Below are 24223 nucleotides of genomic sequence, written 5' to 3'. Positions count from 1 at the left end.
GAATCTACGATAGCCTGTTTGTGCCTCGCTCGACCTATTGCCTGTTTCACCATTGTACGATTTTGCCTGCCGTTCTGGATTGTTTACGTGTCTTCACTTGTATTAATAAATGCACCTTCTGCACTTGCATCCGTCTCCCAACCATCTCTGACAGAATACTTCACACTCCCTGACAGAGAATGCACATTCACCTGTTCATACGTCATGTTCAGGAACAAACTAATGTTAATGGCGTTGAAACAGCCACCGTCAAATGGTGCGATTGGAGTGTTGTTCTCGGACAATTTATTTATGAATGAATGACTTGAACACTGGGGACTCAAGACTGGACTCGGACTTGAGGTTTAGCGACTCGACTACAACACTGGCAAATAGTCATTTTGTTTTATAGTTAATGTGTAACATTCATGAAACAAATTATTTCCTGTTAGCACTTATATCACCTATAAACAGTCATGCGCCAGCGTCTTACAATTCTGTTACCGTTAAACCCCTCCAACCTAAAGAATTGTGTTGGAAAACTGTTACAGCTGTTAGAAAGAACTGACAGCGGAGACTCCCTCCAAAAATGTGAAATAAACATCTCCTCGTAGAAATATTCACTTTATCGATGACAGTTTTAAAATGTTTATATGATGCATCCACCATATGTAAACAAGTCCTTCTTACTATGAAATACTGAACTTTTTTTAAAATGTATTAGGCAGTGTGCAGTAAGACAAAACATTTAATGTTTGAGTGGCTACTTTTGTTTTGCCTTTAAGCAGCCAACTAGTCCATCAACATTCACACGGGTGTGTTTTTGCTGCCAAAAAGATATCCATGCTTTAAGTATCAATGAAGCTGATTCTATTCCGTATATCATTCGAAGGAACTCAAAGAATTTAATTTGGGATTGCTGTCAAAAAATGTTTTTGTTGAAATCTGCTCCTGCTCAGCAAGTGGCCACTTGAATGATGTAAGTAATACGCGCTTTCGCCGTGTCCGAAATCATTCACTACTCCCCATATAGTGGACTGTATAGTGAGAATTATTACATAGTATACAGCGGACTCCTAGTATGTTACAGTGCAGAGCGAGGCATTAATCAAAAGCCTCAAGTTTGATTTAATAAAAGGCAGCGGCAAAGAACGTATTCAGCCTTGATTTCAAACAACTGAAAGATGCAGCAGATAAAGTATTTTGTATTTGTTAATGTGGGAAATACGCTTAGTGTAATGTATTTTGAAAACCCACTAGCCAAATGATTTTGGCATGTTTTGTGCGACAGCAATGACGTGAATAACGGCATGGCAGAGTAGTGTCCGAAAGTGCGTTCAAATTTACGTTTGATCAAGATATTACAGTATAAAACATTGGTTTTTACAGGTTTGCTCTCTCTGTCTGCTCCTTTCAAGTCTCATATTTGCAGCTATCACTACGTTCAGACTGCAACCTGAAACGACCCATATCCGATTTGTTGTGAAATCCGATTTTTTTGTTAGGCCGTTCACATTACCAATTATATGAGACTTGTATGCGATCTCCAATATGAACGGAAAACGACCCAAAAGTGTCCCGCATGCGCAAATTGACACGTAATAAGCACGTCTACATAATACGTAAACAAAAAAAAAAGCGCACTCTTCAAGTTTAATGATTTTTTTGTTGTTGTTTAATTATCTGGTTAGTGTTAAAGTGTGAGGTCTCGTGTGTGTTTTTGTTTCTGAACTGAAATGAAAACGTGTAGCCTGGTAACGAGGGTTGACTCCTAAATGTCTAATTTCTATATAAGTGCGCTACATGTTACTAGGAAGTAATGGATTTTTAAACTCTATATAGTGCACTCGAGCTTCAGTAGGCAGTCATTTGGGATACGGCCGCTGTATTACCAAACTCTTAATTCAGGCTTAATAATTTACACATTTGTTTCGTCATATTAATAAACTTTTTCTACATTTTTATAAATATTTAGTTAATTGTTTATAGCCAGCTGAATTCTGCAACTTCTCTCAACGCTGGCTCAAGGTGCAGAAACACCAGTGCAGTTTGCGATGGAGATGAGGCGAGACCTGGCGATGTGGTTTTTGTGGCGGCGGCGGAACTCACACAATAATCTGATTAATGTGGGCAGCAGACTAATGAGATCGAAGGTGTCAAATTACTGGAAATTTCCAGAACAAATCTTATAATACAGGATGGTTTAAGTTATAAATCAGTTATAGAAACTGTTTTATTTAATCAGGCTAACAGATCAACATCCAGGTCCCTACCAAATCCACCATTAGCTTGATCAATTCTATAAAAGTCTATTTAAATTCTGAAAACTGTACAAATGTTGTTGTTTTCCACCAAAGAGGCGGGATTTAGCCAACGCAGAATAGTGACGTTTGTCTCTTGTTGATGATGTGTAGGTCGCATGAATGCGACCTGTCCAGTCAGACTGCAGTCGCATGTGAAAATAACGGATATGCATCGGAATTAGGACCACATATCCAAGCGGCCTGGGTCGCATGTGAAAAAATCGGATCTGTGTCGTTCAGATTGTCAATAACAAATCGGATATGGGTCGTTTCAGGGTGCAGTCTGAACGTAGTCTATTACACCATTTTCCTTAACTTAAAACAGAATCCCACCAAATGCTAAACTCATTTTTGAGGTTGAATTGGTGTCCATTGATTAGGATGACTACCGTTCATTTCAGCAGAGGAGGAAGAGGAAGAACCCTTACAGCAGGACACAAGGTCATGTTCAGTCTTCATTGTTAAACTCAGTACAAGTGGGAGCAGGATGTGGTTTGAGATGCGATTTCTCACATTACTTTGCATGTTTGTTTTTTGTTGTGAGAGAAGTTAATAAAGTTCAGAGCTGGCAGTGTTTCCTTCCTTCCCCTGTACAGTTCCTCTCGTAAGGATTATAACCCTGATCCTGGATTCATTGTTATTTTGAAAATGAACAATAAAAGGAAGTTCGAGTACACAGCTGTGTGCAACTTTATTAGGAACACATTACAGAAAATTATTTAAGAGTTGGCATTAGGACCCTTCTTCTTTCCAAAGGTGGGCACCACGTTCACAAAGCGACGGTTGTACTGGATACGGCGCTTAGCACGGCCCGTTTTCTTTTTCTTCTTCTCCTGCTTGTCCACCTGAAAACAGCACGAGAGAGAGAGAGAGAGAGAGGGGTGAGCTTGGCTGCTTTAAATCCTTTCACCCAATCATGTCACAGATCAATAATCAACTTTTTTTTTTTTACTCTGCATTTTGATTTGCCCTTCCAAAACTAGAGCTTACAAGAAGCAGTATACCACCTAGGCATATAATTTGTAAGGAAAAACTAATGAACACCTCAATCTGTTAGTTAAAGGCACACTACAATACTTTAGCCTGAATTAAAAATAAATGACAGCCATGAGTGTTCATTTAAGAAAAAAAAAAAATCTTGTGCTTCATGTCGTATGGACTAGGGATGGGCATTTAAAGCAAAATTACTAAAATCACTGGCGAGTGGCCTAGTGGTTAGCATGTCCACCTCACACCAAAGACCATCATAAAAATGGTGCCATCTGGCAAGGCACGCTGCAATACAGATGCGAGTGGAGAGTCAAACTCTGGTGGTTACCAGAGGACTAGCCCCCCCCACTGTAACCCTAGCTATGTAATATAGGCAAGAGGCCAAGGGCTACGAAACGGAGATCGGTGCCGCCAAGCGCGCCAGTGTATGGTGCGGGAAAGACTTTGACTAGGAACTATTAGATCATTCTTCAAAAGATTGGCAAACAGCTTTTAGGTACTACCAGTAAAAACAAGGGAAAATATTTAAGACCCGGCCCCGCAATACCGATAGCTACAAATAAATCCATCCCCTGCAGCTTGTGTGGTCGGTGCTCACACCAGACCGATAATGATACCTATAGCCCACGCCTGGGTTTATCCGTATTGGTGAGATTGCTTTTGGAGCGATTTTTCCAGACCTGGACCTGATCCGATAAAACATCGGACCAAGCAGGTAATTGTTTGCATGTGACGTTGTCTGAGCACGTGCTATTTTTCCCCGGGCATCTTCGTACATCCTTGTTGCATCATGGAGGAAAACGTCGCTGTCGGGTCGAAACCTGCTATGTGACATTTTCCCTTTTTTACAGGAGACGTAAAAAAAAACTGAATAAAACTCTGAAATAAGCTGAGAAGCCAGTACTTGTTCTATTATTAGCTTTTCTAATTAGCATAAATGGAAGCACGAGGTCAAAACTGACCAATCAGCATAGAGAACCCAATTTGACCTAAATTGTCACATAGCAGGTTTTGAACTGACAGCGACGAAAAGCTGATAATAGGCGTCAAAGATGGGCATCAAAAGCTGTGCACATAAACAGCATACAACCGCAACGTTTTCCCACGAAAAATCAACCACCACGTATTTTTCTTTGCTTGAGTAGCAGGACCAACTGAGGTTATAGTCAGGATTGTAGTTGTGGTATGACTGCTCCAGACTGGAACTAAATTCAGGCAGCGGTATGGACCCTTTTCACGTGACGTCACGACAAACGCGGCCGCCATTTTGGACCAGTAGTTTACCACAGCCAGCATTGAGGAACGGCAGCAAAGAAAGTGTTTATTTTCAGCAAGACTTCCATCATGCCACTATGTTGTTGTGCACCTGGATGTAGTAACCATCAACAAACAAGGCAAGGGTTATCATTTTATCGGATCCCGGTAGATGCTGACCGACGGAGAAGATGGATAGCGGCACACCAGCGCTTGTGTAGTGACCACTTTGTTGGAGGTAAGACGAATAAAATTAGCCAGAAAAGGCATTACATTGCTGTTAACATTCCATTCTAGTTTACTGTAATTATGATCTGGCAGCTATTTACACAGGATCCAGCGTAAATAGCCGCCGGAGCCAACGTCCGAGGTTCCGGAGCACGCTCGCTCGCGGCCCGGCCGGACGTTGGCTCCGGCAGCTATTTACACTGGATCCGGTGTAAATAGCTGCCAGATCATAATTACAGTAAACTAGTAAATACAGTTTTCTGCATCTCGCTCCTTTTTCTTTTATGTTTGTCGCCTTCCTCGCATTCAAACCGATTTGAGCCGAAGTCCACTACATGTCCAAAATGGCGGTCGCATTTACAAAGGTCACGTGACTGAAAAGGGCCCATAGTTGTAATTATTGGTGTTGTAGGACCGGGCCCTTAAAACAAGATGGTAGTTGCATAAACTTGTTTTAATAACTATTTGGAAATCATGAGCCATTCCTAGTAGTGACTAGAGAAGGCATGGGCCAATATTTATAATAAAGCCCTTTGAACTCACCTTGGGTGTCTGTCCTCGTACTTTTCCAGCACGAGCCAGAGAACCGTGGACCTTACCTAGAAAGAGAAAAAAAAATTTTGTTAAACAGAAACCTCATTATTCAACACTTTACTACAAGGATAACCAATCATCTCTGCAAATGGCTGGCATGGCCACAGGAGCCACGTCAGGTTCCACTTGCTTTACGTGGCTCCAGTCATCTTCACCAATTTATAATTAGCAAATGAACCTCCAATAATGGTTCCTTAAAACACTCCTTATGGCTGAAAAGAGTAGGTCCGCACAGCAAACAGTGGCGTCTAAAATTCATGTACTTGCCTCCCAGAAGCCTGCCAACAACCTCCAGAGTGCAGTGCTCTGAAATCCCACAGCTCACAAGGGTAGCGGCATCTTCAAGAGGGGTACCAGACAGGAGGAGCACCTGGTCCTCCGCACATAGACCCTCTAGAGTCTCGACATGAGCCTGAAATACACACACACACCACATTTAGTCAGCATTGTCCATAAATGCAAAGAACCCTTGGGCACTCACTTCTCTCAATACTGGCTTGAAACACTGAAGGGCAGAATACACATTTTCCTACTCAACAATGTGTTTGATATCAGAAACATGAAGTTCTCAGACAATACAATAACAAACTAATTTATACCACAGATCTGTTCTCGACTGCGACTGGTCAGGTCGTGGTGGTTAATTTTCTATAGCCCTATCCAAACAAGGATTAAATTTACATGGGATTGATTCCTGTTTTACAGACGCCCTGTGACTTGTCCGCTATCCGGATCGGCCGTGTCAGTGTTTTTCCTTCATCATCCTCTGGGGAAATTACAGACCGAATTACCTTCTGCTTTCCGCCAAGCTCAGCAGTCGTTTCATAATTTTAGTCTCACCCAGATGCATATTGTGGTTTTCTATGCAGTTGTCGCCTCAAATTGGATGGAAAAGGAGGTCATGTTTGGCTGCTGCTACTTGCCATATTCAGTCTCGTAGTACATGCATCAGCAGTCCTAAGCCGGATATTAAACGCTCCCCGAGAGGCGAAATGAAAAATGGCTGCTTCCTGTATACTTTGTGATTGTTTTATTGTATTTTCAAATTCTTGCTGGAACACGGGTTCACCCCAGACTGAAAGAGCCAGTGTCTTCTCTATGCCAGCACCTCTTCGACTGCTTGGATGCCATGTTGTGAATGGCGTATGATCATATGGCCACGCGACACGAACATAAGGGTGCGTAGAACACACTAGAAACTATCACTCTGGGGGTGGGAGAGACGGACACCACCACTAAACAACCCCCTGATAAACTAAAGTCCAGCACACACGGGCGATTTTCCATCGCTTGGTCGTGCAACTTTTTGATGCAAGCGAAAAATTGCTTCGTGTGCGGATACTTGCGGCGGCGATTTTTTTGTTGCTTGCAACAGATCACAGGTATCAAACATGCTTGATATCCTGCAACAAAAAGAAAAAGAGCTCCAGTCGCTGACTTGCTGCAGAGATATCGCCATGTGTCTCTTTGCGATAATGAAGCGCTCACCTCCACAGGCTAAGCCAATCCCTGCCAGCGAAGTAGTCACGTGATTTCCACATGACTTGCATTCCCCATCCCCAAATTGCCCACTGGTCGCACACAATGCGTACACGCAGCTACCCGAGAAGGGAAACCTGCGTCCAAAAATCGCAATATGCTTGCAACGAGAAGTCACCTGTGTGCACCGGGGCTTAATATAACCCAAATCGGGCCAGTGAGGCAAAGAACAATTTCTCTGCATGTCTATTCCTAATAGCCTAGTAAACTCGACCCACCCGCCTAGCGGCCAAAAATATTTTTGCCTACAAGTGGGTCTAGCCTCGCACCATATCAACAAAACACCCCGGGCATCAAATCGTGCCCGCCAATCACAACGCAAGGTTTTTGTTTGGATTCTTTGGGCGGGCTTTCGCAGGAGTGACGACAAAGCTGCGCGACGCTGGAGAAAGCACAACAGGAAAGATGGCTACGGCTAGTGAACAGCGCTCGTTTGACTCCACTTTGGAATCAGTTTTAGAAGAATTAGACTTGGAGTTTTCGTTGAAACATGAGCAGGAAGAGGCTCTCCGCTCATTCCTTTTCAAGAAGGACGTTTTCGCTGTTTTGCCGATCGGCTATGGCAAAAGTCTGATCTACCAGCTGGCTCCGCTCGTAGCCAAAAGGATGGGGCTAGTTTGTGCAGTACGAAGAATTAATAAACAGCTTTGAAACATTACTTTTTGATTGTTTCTTATTTTCCCGTTATTTTAAATTTAAGGGAAATTATTTCACCAAACACCACTAAATAAAAACTCAGTTTAAGCAAACCCTTGAAAAAAAGTGTATGTTAAGTATGTGGTACAGACTCCAAACTTGTGGTCATTATCTCCAAACTTCTTAATATCTAGAACCTGTTAATTAATACGCATTTTGAAAAATTATTTATTTCAAGGCCTCCCCCACTGCTTTCTGTCGCTCTGACTACCAGGGTCTCCGCGGATCCTTAAAAAGTCTTATTTTTAATATGTGTTTAAGGTCTTAAAAAGCATTATATTTCGCTATTTTTTGAGCTATGGTATTAAATTTCACATGGGAGGTATTAAATTTCATCCGGGTAGCCTACGGTAAATGAAAAAAAAAAAAAAACGTCTGGATTTTTTTTCCGCGCTAACATTATTTATTCAACCAGCGTCGTTTGTTATCAAGATGCTGAACAAGTAGCACAAGAGCCGTTGTGTGTCTAGCACTAGCTCTAATAGCGCAGGAACCACGCCACAGGGGGCAGTGTGTTCTTTTATCCATGTAGTAGAACCATTGAGAGTAGAGCAGATGAGGAAGAAGTGGTTGAACTTGAACATGAACGGAGATGGGGAAGTGTAAGTTTAGTAACAAGTGGCTTGAGGAGCCAAAATACAAAAGTTGGCTAACAACAGCAACTTCAGAATATGAAGCGAGATGTAAGGTATGTCGGAAAGACATCAAGTTAACAATGGGCTGTAAAGCCCTTGACGCTCACTCGAAAGGGGAAAAGCATATGCGCTATGCTGCTAGTCGGGCAACAACAGTCCCCATGCCAATGTTCGCCTCTACGGTCACAAAAAGTGCAACGCCAGCTTTAGTGTCTCCGGGTCCCAGCACAAGTGCTTTCGCGGCATTCGCCCCAACCGCTACGCTGAAGGCAGAAATACTGTGGGTTCTGCAGACGATTACCCGACACCACTTCAAATGAAGGTGTGGGCGCAGTCTTCCAGGCAATGTTCCCTGATTCCGAGTATGCCAAATCGTTTACTTGTGGGAAAGACAAGACATCGTATCTAGCGCGATTTGGTCTGGCTCCATTTATCAAACGTGAACTTCTGGCTACCGTCAATCAAGGCAGCTTCGTTGTCATGTTTGATGAGTCTATGAATCGAACCACCAAGCGCAAGCAGCTCGACATTCACGTGAGGTATTGGGTGACGGATGAGACTGGTTCTCGGGTGCAGTCCCGGTATCTCGGATCACAGTATATGGGCCACTCAACTGCTGAGGACTTGCTGGAAAACTTCAAGGTAGGCTTCCACCAACCTAACAAATTAAGATAAGGATAAACGTCTTGTTTTCAGTGTTTCATGTAAATGGGAAATTAATACTGTAATTGGTAAGCAACTTTTGCAACTGTTTGACTTGGTTATGAGGACCTCTAGTGAGAGAGTGTGTGAGTGTGATTTTTTTCTGTAGGCTTATGTCTCTTATTTAACCTTCCTAATTCAAATATTTCACATGCACCCTACTATTAAAATATCGAGAAGGCAGTTAATGTTCTGTTTTGTTAACTGAAGATCAATTTGTTTCCTCACTGTTTATGTTTACAGCAGTACCCTACTATTAAAATATCGAGAAGGCAGCTAATGTTCTGTTTTGTAAACTGAAGATGCACTTATTTATTAAAAAAAATGCTTTGAACTTAACCTAGAGTGTGCTTTTTTTTTTTTACTGTACGTATTTGTTCCGCGGTAGTGGTCTTATTTTTTTATACTCAGTGGTCTTAAAATGGTCTGAAAAAGTATTATTTTTGCTGGTCAGAAATGTGCAGAGACCCTGGACTACGTCACAGTCACTGTTGCGCTGATTGGTCAGAGCGTTGGCCTATGCGCACAGAGACAGTTTGAAAGAGCGGCTTGTTCCTCCCACACCCTTCGGAAATGTCTACGAGCGAGGCCAGACTAAATATTCACATTTAGTCTGGCTTGCCAGGCTATATTCCTAAGGCATTTTCAGTGACAAACACAAAGCTGTCAAAACAAAACGTGACTAGTTTATATTTCTTGGGTTTCACAAAACAAGAAAGTTAACAATAAAATGACCTCATCTTCTGAGAAGTTTTTCTCCACAGACCCAAAACCTTTACCTCAAATGACTCTCCTCGTTAATAAATAATAATTGTAACCACTAGCAAACTGCTATAAGAGAAAGAAAACACTTTGGGCCATGGTGTTTTTAAAATAATAAATAATTAATCAACTTTTAAGAGGTGGTAACAGCCACTCTTCCGGGTCAGACTGCATCACCCCATCACTGACGTTAAAGGGAAACTAGCACACCGGGTCATGTTTAATTCTTTACACAGAACACATCACTATCTATGGTCATGACATCTTTGTATTTGCATCAGAAGCTGGTACGGAGCTAGAGCTGTTACTGGGTGCCTTCATTCGTTGAAACTCAACACTTGGACATTGTGTTAAAAACATCAGATCAGTGCATTTCATGTCATGACTCTTCATCTTCTGACCTATTATTGCATATTCCAGCTTAAACAACCCATGCACACACTCCTTAAATAGGTCCACTTTTCAAATTTGTATATTTTAGATTCTTTTTTTTCTATTCTATTTACATAACTAGAGCGGTGGCTACAATTAGACACCTTGATCTTTGGGCCGTTGCAAAAGAAGAAAAAGACTTAACATATAAATTGTGCATGAATAATTACTCAAACTTGCACTGGGGAAAAAACGCGCCATTTCCCGATTACTTAGCGCAGCCTCTCTCAACCGGGGTGCCGTCAAAAAAATTATATATTCTAACATTGAAATAAATAAAATGAATTAAAATTCCAAAAAACGATAGTTACACTAATGCAGATCATCGCCACCTCATGCATCATCAAAATTTGTCTCACGGCCCCCTTTCCCATGTCACAACGTCACTGCCGGGGTCAGCGTATGGTCAGCGTGACTGTGTATATTTTATATGGGGGTGCCTTGAGGATTTGCATACTTCTGAAGGGTGCCGTGACTGAAAAAAGGTTGAGAAACGCTGACTTGGCGTATCAGATCACGTGACACCGTTCCACAATTATCGACATCCAGATGATTATTTATGAAAAATAAATCGGTATGTGGTATTAACAAAACTGTTTAAAATTTGTTTTCCATAGACTTGTATTTAGTACAAAATCTCTTATATAAATATATGGATGTCGGTGTTTATGTAAATGAGGAAGTAATTAATGTTTGTAAACAAATGAACTGATAATGTTTAACCTGTGTCAGAAAATCTTTGTTCCACTTTCTAAGTATTTTTGTAGATCGCACTTTTTTTTTTTTATTTACTGGTAAACTACAAAACTAGAAATGTCAAGCAATTGACCTTGTAACCACATTTTCCTCAAACCAAAATATAAAATGTCTACTGATATTGTAATATGTGGTAGATATTTACAACAAACTCATCTCATCTCATTATCTCTAGCCGCTTTATCCTTCTACAGGGTCGCAGGCAAGCTGGAGCCTATCCCAGCTGACTACGGGCGAAAGGCAGGGTACACCCTGGACGAGTCGCCAGGTCATCACAGGGCTGACACATAGACACAGACAACCATTCACACTCACATTCACACCTACGGTCAATTTAGAGTCACCAGTTAACCTAACCTGCATGTCTTTGGACTGTGGGGGAAACCCACGCGGACACGGGGAGAACATGCAAACTCCACACAGAAAGGCCCTCGCCGGCCCCGGGGCTCGAACCCAGGACCTATTTACAACAAACTGAAAAAAAAAAAAACTGAATGGAATAGAAAAATATGAATACTTCAAGTATGTAATTTTTTATATGCTAGGAATTTAATTCTGGTCTAATTCTATTTATTGCAATAGAATTTCAAATAAACATTCCATTCTGTTATGAATCAGAAAAAAAATAATAAATCACAGCACTTGTATTTTTTTTTTTTTTAAAGTACTTCATCTACTTCAACAATGTTGCACAAAGATCGATCCATAACAGTTGTAAAAACCACTTAATTCCACAGGGTGTCGATAATGGTGGACACCAGTGAAAGTGATCACTATTATCGACACCTCATGTGACTTCTCAAACGCGCGTTTAGATACAAAATAGCAAAATGAAAGCGTAAGAAACAAAGGTTGACAAGGATATCATGAAATATCAGTGAGCTTGAGAAGTAAACGTGTCCATGATCTTTCCACCATGTTTATGATAACGTCCAGATTTTTCCTCAAATTGTTGATCGTGCTAAAAAAATTCCATCTCACATAACGAGCTGTGCGGGTGGCACGGTGGTGTAGTGGTTAGCGCTGTCGCCTCACAGCAAGAAGGTCCTGGGTTCGAGCCCCGGGGCCGGCGAGGGCCTTTCTGTGCGGAGTTTGCATGTTCTCCCCGTGTCCGTGTGGGTTTCCTCCGGGTGCTCCGGTTTCCCCCACAGTCCAAAGACATGCAGGTTAGGTTAACTGGTGACTCTAAATTGACCGTAGGTGTGAATGTGAGTGTGAATGGTTGTCTGTGTCTATGTGTCAGCCCTGTGATGACCTGGCGACTTGTCCAGGGTGTACCCCGCCTTTCGCCCGTAGTCAGCTGGGATAGGCTCCAGCTCGCCTGCGACCCTGTAGAAGGATAAAGCGGCTAGAGATAATGAGATGAGATAACGAGCTGTGCAATCAGAAGACAAGGTCAAAGGGCGAGGAGGGTCTTCCGGTTGATTAATTAACCAATAATAACTGTTGTAACTAGGGATGTTAACCGATGACCGTTTGACCGATGGTTGACCGAATCAACGTCAACCGGTTAATTTTTTTTGGTTGTCGGTTAAACTAGAGACAATTCCCCTGTGGGAAATTGAGAGAGTGATGCAGTGCACGTAGCAGTCGCTATAGCAGGAGCTGCACTGAACTGTGTGAATGTGTCTCTCTGAGAGGGAGCAGCCCCTCCCTCGTGTGTGTGTGTGTGAGAGCGAGCAGCCCCCTCCCATCCACACGCTGCGAGCAGAGACACAGAGTGTGAAATTTGTTTTTTAAGAGTGTTTAATTTTTTTTAAGTTTTAATTCTGTACTAAAATTACTAAACAAGCAAACACCGCCACAGTCCACGAAACACAGGAAGCACGAGAAGAAAACAGCAAATCAGAAAGCCGCGCACACCTGCGCAGCTTCCGTGAAAACGTGCTCAGCCCTCCGACCCACTGCCCCCCACACACACCTCCCATGCCTCACGGACCGCAACAGCACCTGCCCACTTAGTAATTTTAATACAGAATTTACTCTGATTAAATTATTCAGACACTAACGCCCCCCCCCCCCCAAAAAAAAACGGATCTGCACGATTCAGCCGTGAAAAAGGCGGCATCTGCCAAAAAGGCGCGCCGTTTGCATCCCTGTTTAAACTCATAGGTTAACCGACTTTAACCGGCTAATGAGGCTCGGTGGTCGGTCAAGATTTTTTTTAGTTTTCGCCATCCCTAGTTGTAACTGAAACTCACCTTTGTAAAGTTGTTTTTTTTTTTTTAATTAGTAAATCTGAAAAGGCATTGATAATTATGGACTGTCAATAATTGTAGCTACTGCTCTACTTTTTTTTTTTTTTTTAAAGTTTTTCTCTCTTAACTGTTCAAGCACCAAATTCTTTGTACGTGAACATACTTGCCAATAAATTTCACTGATTCTTAGCACACATCACTACCATGGTCATGACATTTTATACAGCTCTGTATTTGCATCCGAAGCTAGTAAGGAGCTAGATCTGTTACTGTGTGCCTTCATTCGCTGAAACTCAACACTTAGACATGGATATTGGGTTAGAAACGTTAGATCAGTGGCGGCACAGTTGGTGTAGTGGTTAGTACTGTCGCCTTCATGCTGTGAGGTGACAAACTATGTGGAGTTCGCATGTTCTCCCCATGTCAGCGTGGGTTTCCTCCGGTTTCCCCCACAGTCCAAAGGCATGCAGGTTAGGCTAATCGGTGGCTCTAAATTGACCGTAGGTGTGAATGTGAATGGCTTAGGGATGAAAGTGGAGCAAAGAAAAAAAATCCTGAACTTTTGAAAGTCAAACTAAGATTGGGGGGGATTTTTAACATCATAACACGCAAAACCCTGCATTCTAGTGCATTTTAGTACTTATTTTCACTAAAACAAGTTATAACTTTTAAGCCTTTATCTTTCATGTACATTAAATGATTAACGTCAAAAATATCAAATTTAATTCCCCTAGTTAATGAGTAATTTTCAGGAGTGCATTTAGCCTGGCAGGCCAGACTAAATGTGAATATTTAGTCTGGTCTCGGTCGTAGACATTTCCGAAGGGTGTGGGTAGGAACAACCCGTTGTCTTTCAAACTGTCTGTGCGTATAGGCCAACGCTCTGACCAATCAGCGCAACAGTGACTGTGACGTAGTCAGAGCGACAGAAAGCAGTGGGGGAGCCAGCTGGTAGATCAGACTTTTGCCATAGCCGGTCGGCAAAACAGCGAAAACGTCCTTCTTGAAAAGGAATGAGCGGAGAGCCTCTTCCTGCTCATGTTTCAACGAAAACTCCAAGTCTAATTCTTCTAAAACTGATTCCAAAGCGGAGTCAAACGCGCGCTGTTCACTAGCCGTAGCCATCTTTCCTGTTGTGCTTTCTCCAGCGTCACGCAGCTTTGTCGTCACTCCTGCAAAAGCCCGCCCAAAGAATCCAAACAAAAACCTTGCGTTGTGATTGGCGGGCACGATTTGATGCCCGGGGTGTGTTGTTGATATGGTGCGAGGCTAGACCCACTCGTAGGCAAAAATATTTTTGGCTGCTAGGCGGGTGGGTCTAGTTTACTAGGCTAGAGTGCATTTAGAAAACGCGGTGATTTTCCTGCTACACAGTTCATTACTTTGAAAAAAATCAGACAGTTGAAGGTAAACTCAGCAAAATCCCAAAACAGTCCTGTTAAAAAGTAAAGGTCTGTTAGAGTTTCTAAAGCTTTCAGGTTTCAATGTTGGGGACATTGAGCCTCGTTTATCAATCTTTTAGTAGAGTTGTGCGTTTGCAGAAGCTAAAGTGAACTAAACATTTCCAATTCAGATTTATGCGAGTTGAAGCCAATTGTTTACATTAGTTCGTATTGTCTGTAAATTTCAACACACCAATGGATACCAAATTTCTCATGTAAATCGTGGCGTAGCTAGGATTTTTCAGGGTGTGTGTCTCACACACTGACTGGCAGCCTGAGTGCATTATGTAACAAAAAATAAAATTACCAATGCTAGTTTTCGGCAGCTTAGAAACCGGCTCTTGCATTACTGCTGTTTCTTCCACGTCTTCTTGATGACGTGTTCTAGAAACAGCACTAAAACTTGGCTTCGAAGCCACAAAATGCAACTTTGATGGAAAAAAATATATAATAAATTGCTTACCTCTCTTCACATTGAAAGGAGGAGGAAAGTTTCGCTTGTTTTGACATGGCGGATTAACAACACGAGGAAACACTTGTAATTCGCAACTAAAAAGACTGCAGCTACACTGGCAGCTTGAACATGCTTTCTGGTGCGATTGCGTTGTGCTTCGCAGAACGGTGTCAGTCCTGCACGCCTTAGCTCGTGCACACCTAACGAGCTTCGGCACGCGTGCCGTTAACAAAGAACACCTGTCTTAGGGCTGAACGATCTATCATTTTCGACCGAAAATCGCGATCTCAGACAACACGATTTTGGGATCGTCAAAGCTGCGGTTTTTCTCAGTGCTCCTAAACTGACCCATGTTTTGTTTCGTCAATAAATTGTCCTCATTTTTTACACTACAGACAAAAAAAATTACGTTCAGGAAAGCCTTGTGGCACTCAGTGTGAAAGAATTTTGTGAATATCTCCTTCCGTTTTCGTGTAAATCCCCGTTGTTTGGAGGGAGCACTGTGAGGAGAAACTGCACTTTCTCTGTCTCTGAGCGCGCGGGTGGGGGAGGGGCTGCTCTCTCTCTCACACACAGGAGGGAGGGGCCCTGCAATAGCGACTGCTACAGCCACTGCATCACTTATTTCTCACAGGGGAATTGTTGGCTCTAGTTATAATTTATAATGCTTATGTACATTCTTTTACAAAAGTGCAATATTTTGATGCTGCTGAGCCATTGATCAACCTTTTTTTTTTTTATGTCTGATATGTTGTAGATGGGAAAAGTAAAAGAAGCAACAGTTTACTTAAGAAAGATGGCTCTCTATTTTTATTTTAAGTTATTATAACTTGTTCCTCAGGCACTCAATGTTAATAAACAGGCCTAGATTTGAAATCTGTTGACCTCAGTTTTCATTCTTGCATTAGCTTTATGGAATTCATTGTATTAATTAATTTGCACTGAAACTTGATTTAACCCATTGACGCCGGATGCTGCGTCGCGCAACATTGCCCCTAGCGCCGGTTGTTGCATAACGCAACATTGCCCCAAATGCCGGTTGCTGCATAACGCAGCATTGTTGATTTGTCATTTTTTTCAAGGCGCATGCAGCATGTAATGCACAATCATTAGTTCAAATACACATGTGGTGGGTGTTTTCGATTTTTTAAGACCATGTGACCAAAAATGTGTTGTGTGATTTGTCGATAATAACGTCAATCAATCAGCCATACTCGCTGTTCTGCACACGTGCGTTTGTTTAGCTATTTAACACCGGCGAAAATGGCTGCGGTTACTGCGGAGACATGCTGTGACAGTGATGGAAGTGATGTGGAGTTGGAGGGGGGTGAACAGATTTTAATCGAGGAAGAGATAGAGGGAGATGTGCCGGAAGACCCCTTAGATAGAGAACAGGAGTGGGATTTGTTTCGAGAGGATGATGAGGAGGAGGAATTCCAAGGCTTCCAAGTGGACTGGCAGTCAGATGGATTTCACCCCCCACGTCAACAAAAGTTCACTCGGACACCTGGGCTAAAGGTGCCGATATCTGAAGATGCAAGCCCTTTAGATGTATTTTCGAATATTTTCACTGAGGAAGTTTGGGATATGTTGGTGACACAGACAAATGTATATGCTGATCAGACGCGCGGTCACACACCATCAAACTTAAAGTGGAGCGCCGTCTCAAAACAGGAAATGAAATCATTCATCGGTCTCTGCATAACTTTTGGGATAATGAAACTACCAACTCGCCGGGATTACTGGAGACAGAGCAAGTGGCTGTATCAGACAAATGTCCCCCGAGTGATGGCACGAGATCGCTTCGACATGATCTGGAGGTAATTATTTATTCTTGCGCTCTCTTCTGACGACTTCTGTGTCTTATTGCGTGGCGTTACCCTTATGAAAAAAAAAAACCTCGGCGAATTACTGCAGTATGAAAACTAGGATTTTTTTAAACTAGTGTTACTGCAGTATACAGTATAATTGCATAATGCAAGACATACGATGCAGGGTTGTATTAATTTATTATTAATAATAATAAAATTAATAAATTATTATTATTATTATTATTAAATAATAATAATAATAATAATAATAATATTATTATTATTATTATTTTGCAGTGATGTCTCCATCATGGCCAGTAATGTACCCGAAGTGGTGTTAGAGCCTTCTACTAGGCCTACTAATAATAATAATAATAATAATAATAATAATAATAATAATAATGATGATATGCTTTAGTGATAGTATAGTAACAGTATATAGCAATAGTAATAGTAGTATAATAAATAGCAGTATTGGGCAGTAACTTTTACTTTATCCTGAATCATAAAGCAAAACTACATGTCCCAAATACCTAAATGTCCCAAATGTACAACATTGATAAATAGTAATACAATTATAAATAAATAACTTAAATAACAATACATATGGAATAGATAAATAAATTCATATGCATAGCACAATACACAAAAATAAAAACAATAATGGCCAACACGTGCACGTCATAAGTTTACATGGACATCATCATAAAGAAATCCAGCCAGCAAAAACTTTTTGAATCTTGAATCATGTTTAGATATCTACATCTCCAAGACAACACTGACCCTAAAGTGGACAAATCGGACAAGCTATGGAAACTGCGGTGCTTCTTGGACCTCCTCCTGAACCAATACCAGGCCCTTTATGAAGTTAATGGTATCGTGACCGTGGACGAGTCCATGGTCAAGTACAAAGGGCGGCTGGCATTCCGGCAGTACCTCCCCATGAAGCCAGTAAAATGGGGAGTGAAGGTATGGGTGATGGCAGAAAGTACAACTGGCTACGTCACCAGCTTTCAGGTGTATACGGGGGCCACAGAGGGCAAGGCGGAGATCAACCTGGCGCACCGCATCGTCACCGACCTGGCCAGCCCATACTACGGATCACACCTGTCTGTTTACATGGATAACTTCTACACAAGCGTGCCCTTGCTGGTTTACCTGAAGGCAAGGGGAATTCAGGCTTGTGGGACGGTGCGCGCAAACAGAAGGGGCCTACCGAAGACCAAGGAGCTCAGCAAGCAGGCTGGCATGGCCAGGCATCAGTATCGGGTGGCTCAACAGGATGAGCTGACCTTGTGCGTGTGGCAGGACACCAAGGCAGTAATGGTCCTGTCCAACCACCATGACCCCATGGCTTTGGGGTCAGTGAAAAGGAAGATCGAGGCTCAGCGTCAGGTGGAGGTCAAGGTGCCAGCCTGCCTTGCTGACTACCAGCAACATATGAAGGGTGTAGACCTGCTCGACCAGATGGTGGGGTACTACCAAATCGATCACAGGTCTTCAAAGTGGTGGAGGAGGCTGTTTTTTTATTTTTTGTCTGTGGCGTGCTACAATGCATTTGTGGCTGCCAGATCTGCTGGTGGAGATGAATGGAAGTACAGGAAGAGTGGCTACAAAGCCTGGTTGGAGGACTTAACGATGGAGCTGTGCGTCCCAGTAACCAAGAGAAGTGCTCCCCACCAGATGCTCCCCACCAGCCTATCTGGAGCTTCAGCTGGGCATGATCTGGCCCAGATCAGCAACAAGAGAAAGACCTGCAGGGATTGTGCCAAAAAGCACACTGGCACCAATGTGCGCCCGGGGTCTACACTGATGGGATGCAGGCAGTGCAATATTCCCCTGCACCGCGAGTGCTTCATGCACCACGTTCTATGACAGTAGTGTGTGTGTGTGTGTGTATAAAAGATGGGTGTGTGTGAGGTCAGTGTCAGTCTTTGGAAATTTGTTCCTCCGGTCGTTTCCCCTGGTCATTTCCTCCAGTTCCTCCTCAGGACTTTCACCACTTCTCCTCACTCCTTTCCCACCTTTCTCCCATGACAAAGTGCCTTGTTCCATGTTAGATGAATTAATCTATGTGTTGACATGTTTTTAGATCAATTGATCTGTGTTGATATGTCGTTCTTTATATGAATGAATCATATAATACTGATTTTTACTCATCTGACTCTGAGATTTGTTTTTTTTTATAAAAATGTGTTAGTGTTAATGCTGAATGAGCATGATCCAATAAAAGCAGAGAATTTTATCTTTTAAATGCAATTTATTTCATGTCTCTATGTGCTTCAGAGGCTGAGATATTGAATTTTTCATAGGCATTTTCAATTAATTATTTTTATTTCAGAAAACCCTCAGGCAGATGGGGACCTTTTCTAAAAACTGTCTTAGGCATTTGCAGATGTTTTTTTGCAGGCGTTTCAGGCGTCAATGGGTTAAAGAAAAAAAACCGTGGTTGAAATCGAAATCGCAATATCTGCCAGAAAAATCGCAATTCAATTTTTTCTTAAAATCGTTCAGCCCTAACCTGTCTAATCAATGAACTATGTTCGGGCTATTTAAGGACTGCGTCCATGCAAGGACGATGCAAAGTATTACGCCGCGTCTAGGCAAGGCCGGATTAACTATATGGGCCTGCGGCACAGTGCCCAGGGGCACTAACCACTCACAGCCAGTGGGGGGCACCACATGACAGAAACTTTAAAAATATTTTTCGTGAATGTTTGTACACTTAAAACGGTTATACACTTGACATTGTTAAATAGTCATAAATAATTCATTATGAACACTAATTTCATAAGAACAACAATAATCATAATTCTGAGCAAGAGTGGCCTATGTGACCATTAACCCCCCTTTCCTCAACCTGTCAGTTGAGCCAGTCCACCTACGGTGAAATGCATCAATTTTTTAAAAACCGTGGTAGAAATGAAAAATGGACAGACATCACTTGAGTGGTTGTGCGAGGAGAAAATTAAAAAAAAGAGAGACTCCAGGCATGTAGCTGCAATTAAAAAAAGTTCCAGTGTTAGATCGTTTTTTTATAAAAACATCGACAACTGCTGTCACTACCAGCGCTGAAGCCAAAGCTAGTGAAATCAGCGATGCTAGTGAGGGAGATGGCCCTGCTAGCACTAGCCGGGGAGATGCTATAACCACAGCCAGTGTTAGCCGAGGGGTCGGCGACGACGAGGATCCCCTTGAGGAAGATGGGAGCAAGGGAGACCCCGGGGAGGAGGATATGTGCGAAGCCACTTTAAGCCAGGTAGAGATCAGTTCACACCATGGTGACGAGGGGGGCACTTAAGGTATAGACCCTTTTCACGTGACGTCACGACAAACGCGGCCGCCATTTTGGACATGTACTACCAGTAGTTTACTACAGCCAACATTGAGGAACGGCAGCAAAGAATGTTTTACTTTCAGCAAGACTTCCATCATGCCACTATATTGTTGTGCACCTGGATGTAGTAACCATCAACAAACAAGGCAAGGTTCATCATTTTATCGGATCCCGACAGAGAAGATGGATAGCGGCCATTAACAGGAAAGATTGGCAGCCCTCGGCATACCAGCGCTTGTGTAGTGACCACTTTGTTGGAGGTAAGACGAATAAAATTAGCCAGAAAAGGCATTACACTGCTGTTAACATTCTGTGGCGGCGAGTGTGTAACCAAATAGGTTAAAATAACCCATTGTAACCTCTTTGTTCTTCTGTAGTAGCTATTGTTGACTAGCTAATGTCAACAACATAGTAGCTAGTATGTTACTGTCGCAATGTTTACGTTCAGTCATTTGGATGACTGTTAAAACCTTTCAGTCTCAAGTTTTTCCTTTACTGTATTTACTAGTTTACTGTAATTATGATCCGGCAACTATTTACACCGGATCCAGTGTAAATAGCTGCCGGAGCCAACGTCCGAGGTTCCGGAGCACGCTCCGGCTCGCTCCCCCTCAAGTAGGGCTTAATTTGAGGGGGAGCAAGCCGGAGCGTGCTCCGGAACCTCGGACGTTGGCTCCGGCAGCTATTTACACTGGATCCGGTGTAAATAGCTGCCGGATCATAATTACAGCAAACTAGTAAATACAGTAAAGGAAAAACTTGAGACTGAAAGGTTTTAACAGTCATCCAAATGACTGAACGTAAACATTGCGACAATAACATACTAGCTACTATGTTGTTGACATTAGCTAGTGCTAACAGCTAGCTGCTAGTGCACTGCTACAAAGAGACCGACCCTAATAACACAGTTCTTGGTCATTGCCTGGTAACAGCAAATTTATAACGGGCCATGTCTCAACAGACTAAGAAGTTATTTCAATGACATTTAATAACATTTTGTTTATCCTGAGGACCGAAAGTAAATAAAAATGTGAACAAACCTTAGCTGTAATAAGATGGCGACCACCGGCTCCAGGGACGACCCACTGATGTAGGCATGTTACCCAGCCTGACACAAAATATTTGTAGGCATCCAAACTCATACACTTTCAGATCAATACCTGTGTATGGCGATGGGTTTTTAACGACATAAGTATACAGATCATGTGGGCCGAAGTCAGGTAAAGACGAGGGCTTCGTGTACTTCCGTACGTCAGTGAACAATCCTGGTGGAAGCAGGTAAACGTCGTTCTCTAAGCCTGCTAACCTCAATTTTTGCAAATACCTCTCCCTCTGCTCGCCCTGTAAATGCCCTACGTCGCTGGATAGTGAAGGTGTTTTCTGCATCTCGCTCCTTTTTCTTTTATGTTTTTCGTTTGTCGCCTTCCTCGCATTCAAACCGATTCGAGCCGAAGTCCACTACATGTCCAAAATGGTGGTCGCGTTTACGAAGGTCACGTGACTGAAAAGGTCATTGGCTTAATATGGCACTGGGTCCAGGAACGCGAAAAATCCGAAAAATTAATTTCTCTGTTTGGAAAACCGGAGATTTTCAGGAGTTTTGTCAAATATCCGGATTTCCGGGTAAATCCGGAAGACTTTCATCTATATTGGCTATTTGTCTCCGTCAGCCCTGCGATGACCTGGTGACTTGTCCAGGATGTACTAATATCTCGCCCATAGTCAGCTGGGATAGGCTCCAGCTTGCCTGCGACCCTGTAGAACAGGATAAGCGGCTACAGATGATGGATGGATGGATGTTAGTTCGGTGCATTTCTCACCTTGATATCCTGGACAGTCTCGCGTCCTGTCACCTCAAGGGTGTGCAGGTTCTGTGCACGTACAAAGAGCTGCATACTGATTGCTGAGGCAAAAAAAAAAAGTTTAAATGATTAAAAGTTCATATTTCCATAGCACACACGTGTTTTTTTTTTTCTACGTCATTAGTTATTCAGTGCCTCTTGGAGCTCTGTTCTAACTCAGATCAACTCTAAACAGGGGAATTAGTCAGAAGTTAACCAAATTTGATTCTAATCCTGACTCTGAGCTCACATCAAGAATCACAAATCAAAATGTACAGCCAAAATTATCATCAGATTGAAAATGGCTAACAGATGACAACGAGTAATGACCAAGTTCCTCCACTTCCTGTCCTTTTTTTTTTTTTTACAAAAAAGTTAGCTAATATGAGCCAACTACCTACCATTCTTCATCATTTTTAATCTTTAATACTTTGAAAATCAATCAAAAACAGCTTATATAGGAGTACCCGAGCTGGAAATAAGGATGTGTCCTGTTCTACTAGCTTTAGCATTAGCTAAACTCTGCTAGCTTTAGCATTAGCTAAACTCTGCTAGCTTTAGCTTCAACTCACGAGCATGAGGCGCGCGCTCAATAATATCACAAATATAATCCCAATACACTTTATATCACCCTGAAAACTTACACAGTATATATCCCAAGCCTTATATACACCCACAAATGATATTTAAACCTGACATTAGGAATAAAAACATGATAAATACATAAAATACAAGACGGGCCTTACATCACACGGTGCTAATCAGTCCACACGAAGCGAGAAAAGGACCAGCCCGTTGTCTGATGTGCGCATGTGCAGGGCTAAGAATTCTGGGAGGCGTTCCGTCATTGCTCAGGGCTTTGAGGGTGTTTCACTTCAGCGAATCAAAATCCGAATCCGAATCAAGTGCCAAGTACGTTCTCATATAGAAGGAATTTGCTTTGGTGATTGGTGCTTGAACAGTTAAGATAGAAGAATTTAGCAAAGACAAAAGTAACTATATACATAGAATTAAAAAAAAAAAAAAATGGGCGGCACGGTGGTGTAGTGGTTAGCGCTGTCGCCTCACAGCAAAAAGGTCCGGGTTCGAGCCCCGTGGCCGGCGAGGGCCTTTCTGTGCAGAGTTTGCATGTTCTCGCCGTGTCCGCGTGGGTTTCCTCCGGGTGCTCCGGTTTCCCCCACAGTCCAAAGACATGCAGGTTAGGTTAACTGGTGACTCTAAATTGACCGTAGGTGTGAATGTGAGTGTGAATGGTTGTCTGTGTCTATGTGTCAGGGTGTACCCCGCCTTTCGCCCGTAGTCAGCTGGGATAGGCTCCAGCTTGCCTGCGACCCTGTGTATGAGTACAGTATGTCCCGGAATGTGCAAAAAAAATAGGTCGCATGATGAAGATAAGATAATTATACGGTGGTGTAGTGGTTAGCACTGTCACCTCACAGCAAGACGGTCCTGGGTTCGAGTCCACAAGGAGTTTGCATGTTCTCCCCGTGTCCGCGTGGGTTTCCTCCGGGTGCTCCGGTTTCCCCCACAGTCCAAAGACATGCAGGTTAGGTTAACCGGTGACTCTAAATTGACCGTAGGTGTGAATGTGAGTGTGAATGGTTGTCTGTGTCTATGTGTCAGCCCTGTGATGACCTGGCGACTTGTCCAGAGTGTACCCCGCCTTTCGCCCGTAGTCAGCTGGGATAGGCTCCAGCTTGTCTGCGACCCTGTAGAACAGGATAAGTGGCTCAGTGTAAATGAGTACACCCCGTTTGAAAAGTAACATTTTAAACAATATCTCAATGAACACCAACAATTTCCAAAATGTTGACAAGACAAAGTTTGGTATAACATCTGTTTAACTTATAACGTGAAAGTCTCATCTCATCTCATCTTCTCTAGCCACTTTATCCTTCTACAGGGTTGCAGGCAAGCTGGAGCCTATCCCAGCTGACTACGGGCGAAAGGCGGGGTACACCCTGGACAAATCGCCAGGTCATCACAGGGCTGACACATAGACACAGACAACCATTCACACTCACATTCACACCTACGGTCAATTTAGAGTCACCAGTTAACCTAACCTGCATGTCTTTGGACTGTGGGGGAAACCGGAGCACCCGGAGGAAACCCACGCGGACACGGGGAGAACATGCAAACTCCACACAGAAAGGCCCTCGCCGGCCCCGGGGCTCAAACCCAGGACCTTCTTGCTGTGAGGCGACAGCGCTAACCACTACACCACCGTGCCGCCCTAACGTGAAAGTAAGGTTAATAATATAAACTTA

The 24223-nt window shown here is 42.8% G+C and overlaps 3 protein-coding genes across 4 annotated transcripts in view; 2 read left to right on the top strand and 1 right to left on the bottom strand.

The window, feature by feature from the left end:
• fkbp3 (FKBP prolyl isomerase 3) overlaps nt 1-24223 on the top strand; it is a 123167-nt gene that overhangs the window by 19567 nt on the left and 79377 nt on the right. The window contains exon 7 of one of the 2 annotated variants that reach the window (XM_060917796.1): nt 2608-2956. The exons of the other annotated variant lie outside the window; for it this stretch is intronic. Coding sequence (XP_060773779.1) covers nt 2608-2662 — 55 coding nt within the window. The 3' untranslated portion in view covers nt 2663-2956. Of the gene's footprint in view, nt 1-2607; nt 2957-24223 lie in introns of those variants that run through there. 2 annotated transcript variants of the gene reach the window in all.
• faua (FAU ubiquitin like and ribosomal protein S30 fusion a) lies at nt 2949-22779 on the bottom strand. Its single transcript, XM_060917798.1, has 5 exons — nt 22700-22779; nt 21933-22015; nt 5616-5760; nt 5298-5353; nt 2949-3127 (listed from the first exon to the last, which is right to left on the bottom strand). Exons 2-5 carry the CDS (start codon nt 22005-22007, stop codon nt 3002-3004), a joined length of 402 nt encoding a protein of 133 aa, XP_060773781.1. The 5' UTR covers nt 22008-22015; nt 22700-22779; the 3' UTR covers nt 2949-3001.
• Nucleotides 15873-18988, top strand: LOC132882993 (piggyBac transposable element-derived protein 4-like). Its single transcript, XM_060916112.1, has 2 exons — nt 15873-16784; nt 17531-18988. Exons 1-2 carry the CDS (start codon nt 16228-16230, stop codon nt 18648-18650), a joined length of 1677 nt encoding a protein of 558 aa, XP_060772095.1. The 5' UTR covers nt 15873-16227; the 3' UTR covers nt 18651-18988.

Source organism: Neoarius graeffei, chromosome 3, assembly GCF_027579695.1.
Source record: "Neoarius graeffei isolate fNeoGra1 chromosome 3, fNeoGra1.pri, whole genome shotgun sequence".
Lineage (NCBI taxonomy): Eukaryota > Metazoa > Chordata > Actinopteri > Siluriformes > Ariidae > Neoarius > Neoarius graeffei.
The sequence above is the reverse complement of the archived record's forward strand: the minus strand, read 5'-3'. Positions and strand labels throughout refer to the sequence as shown.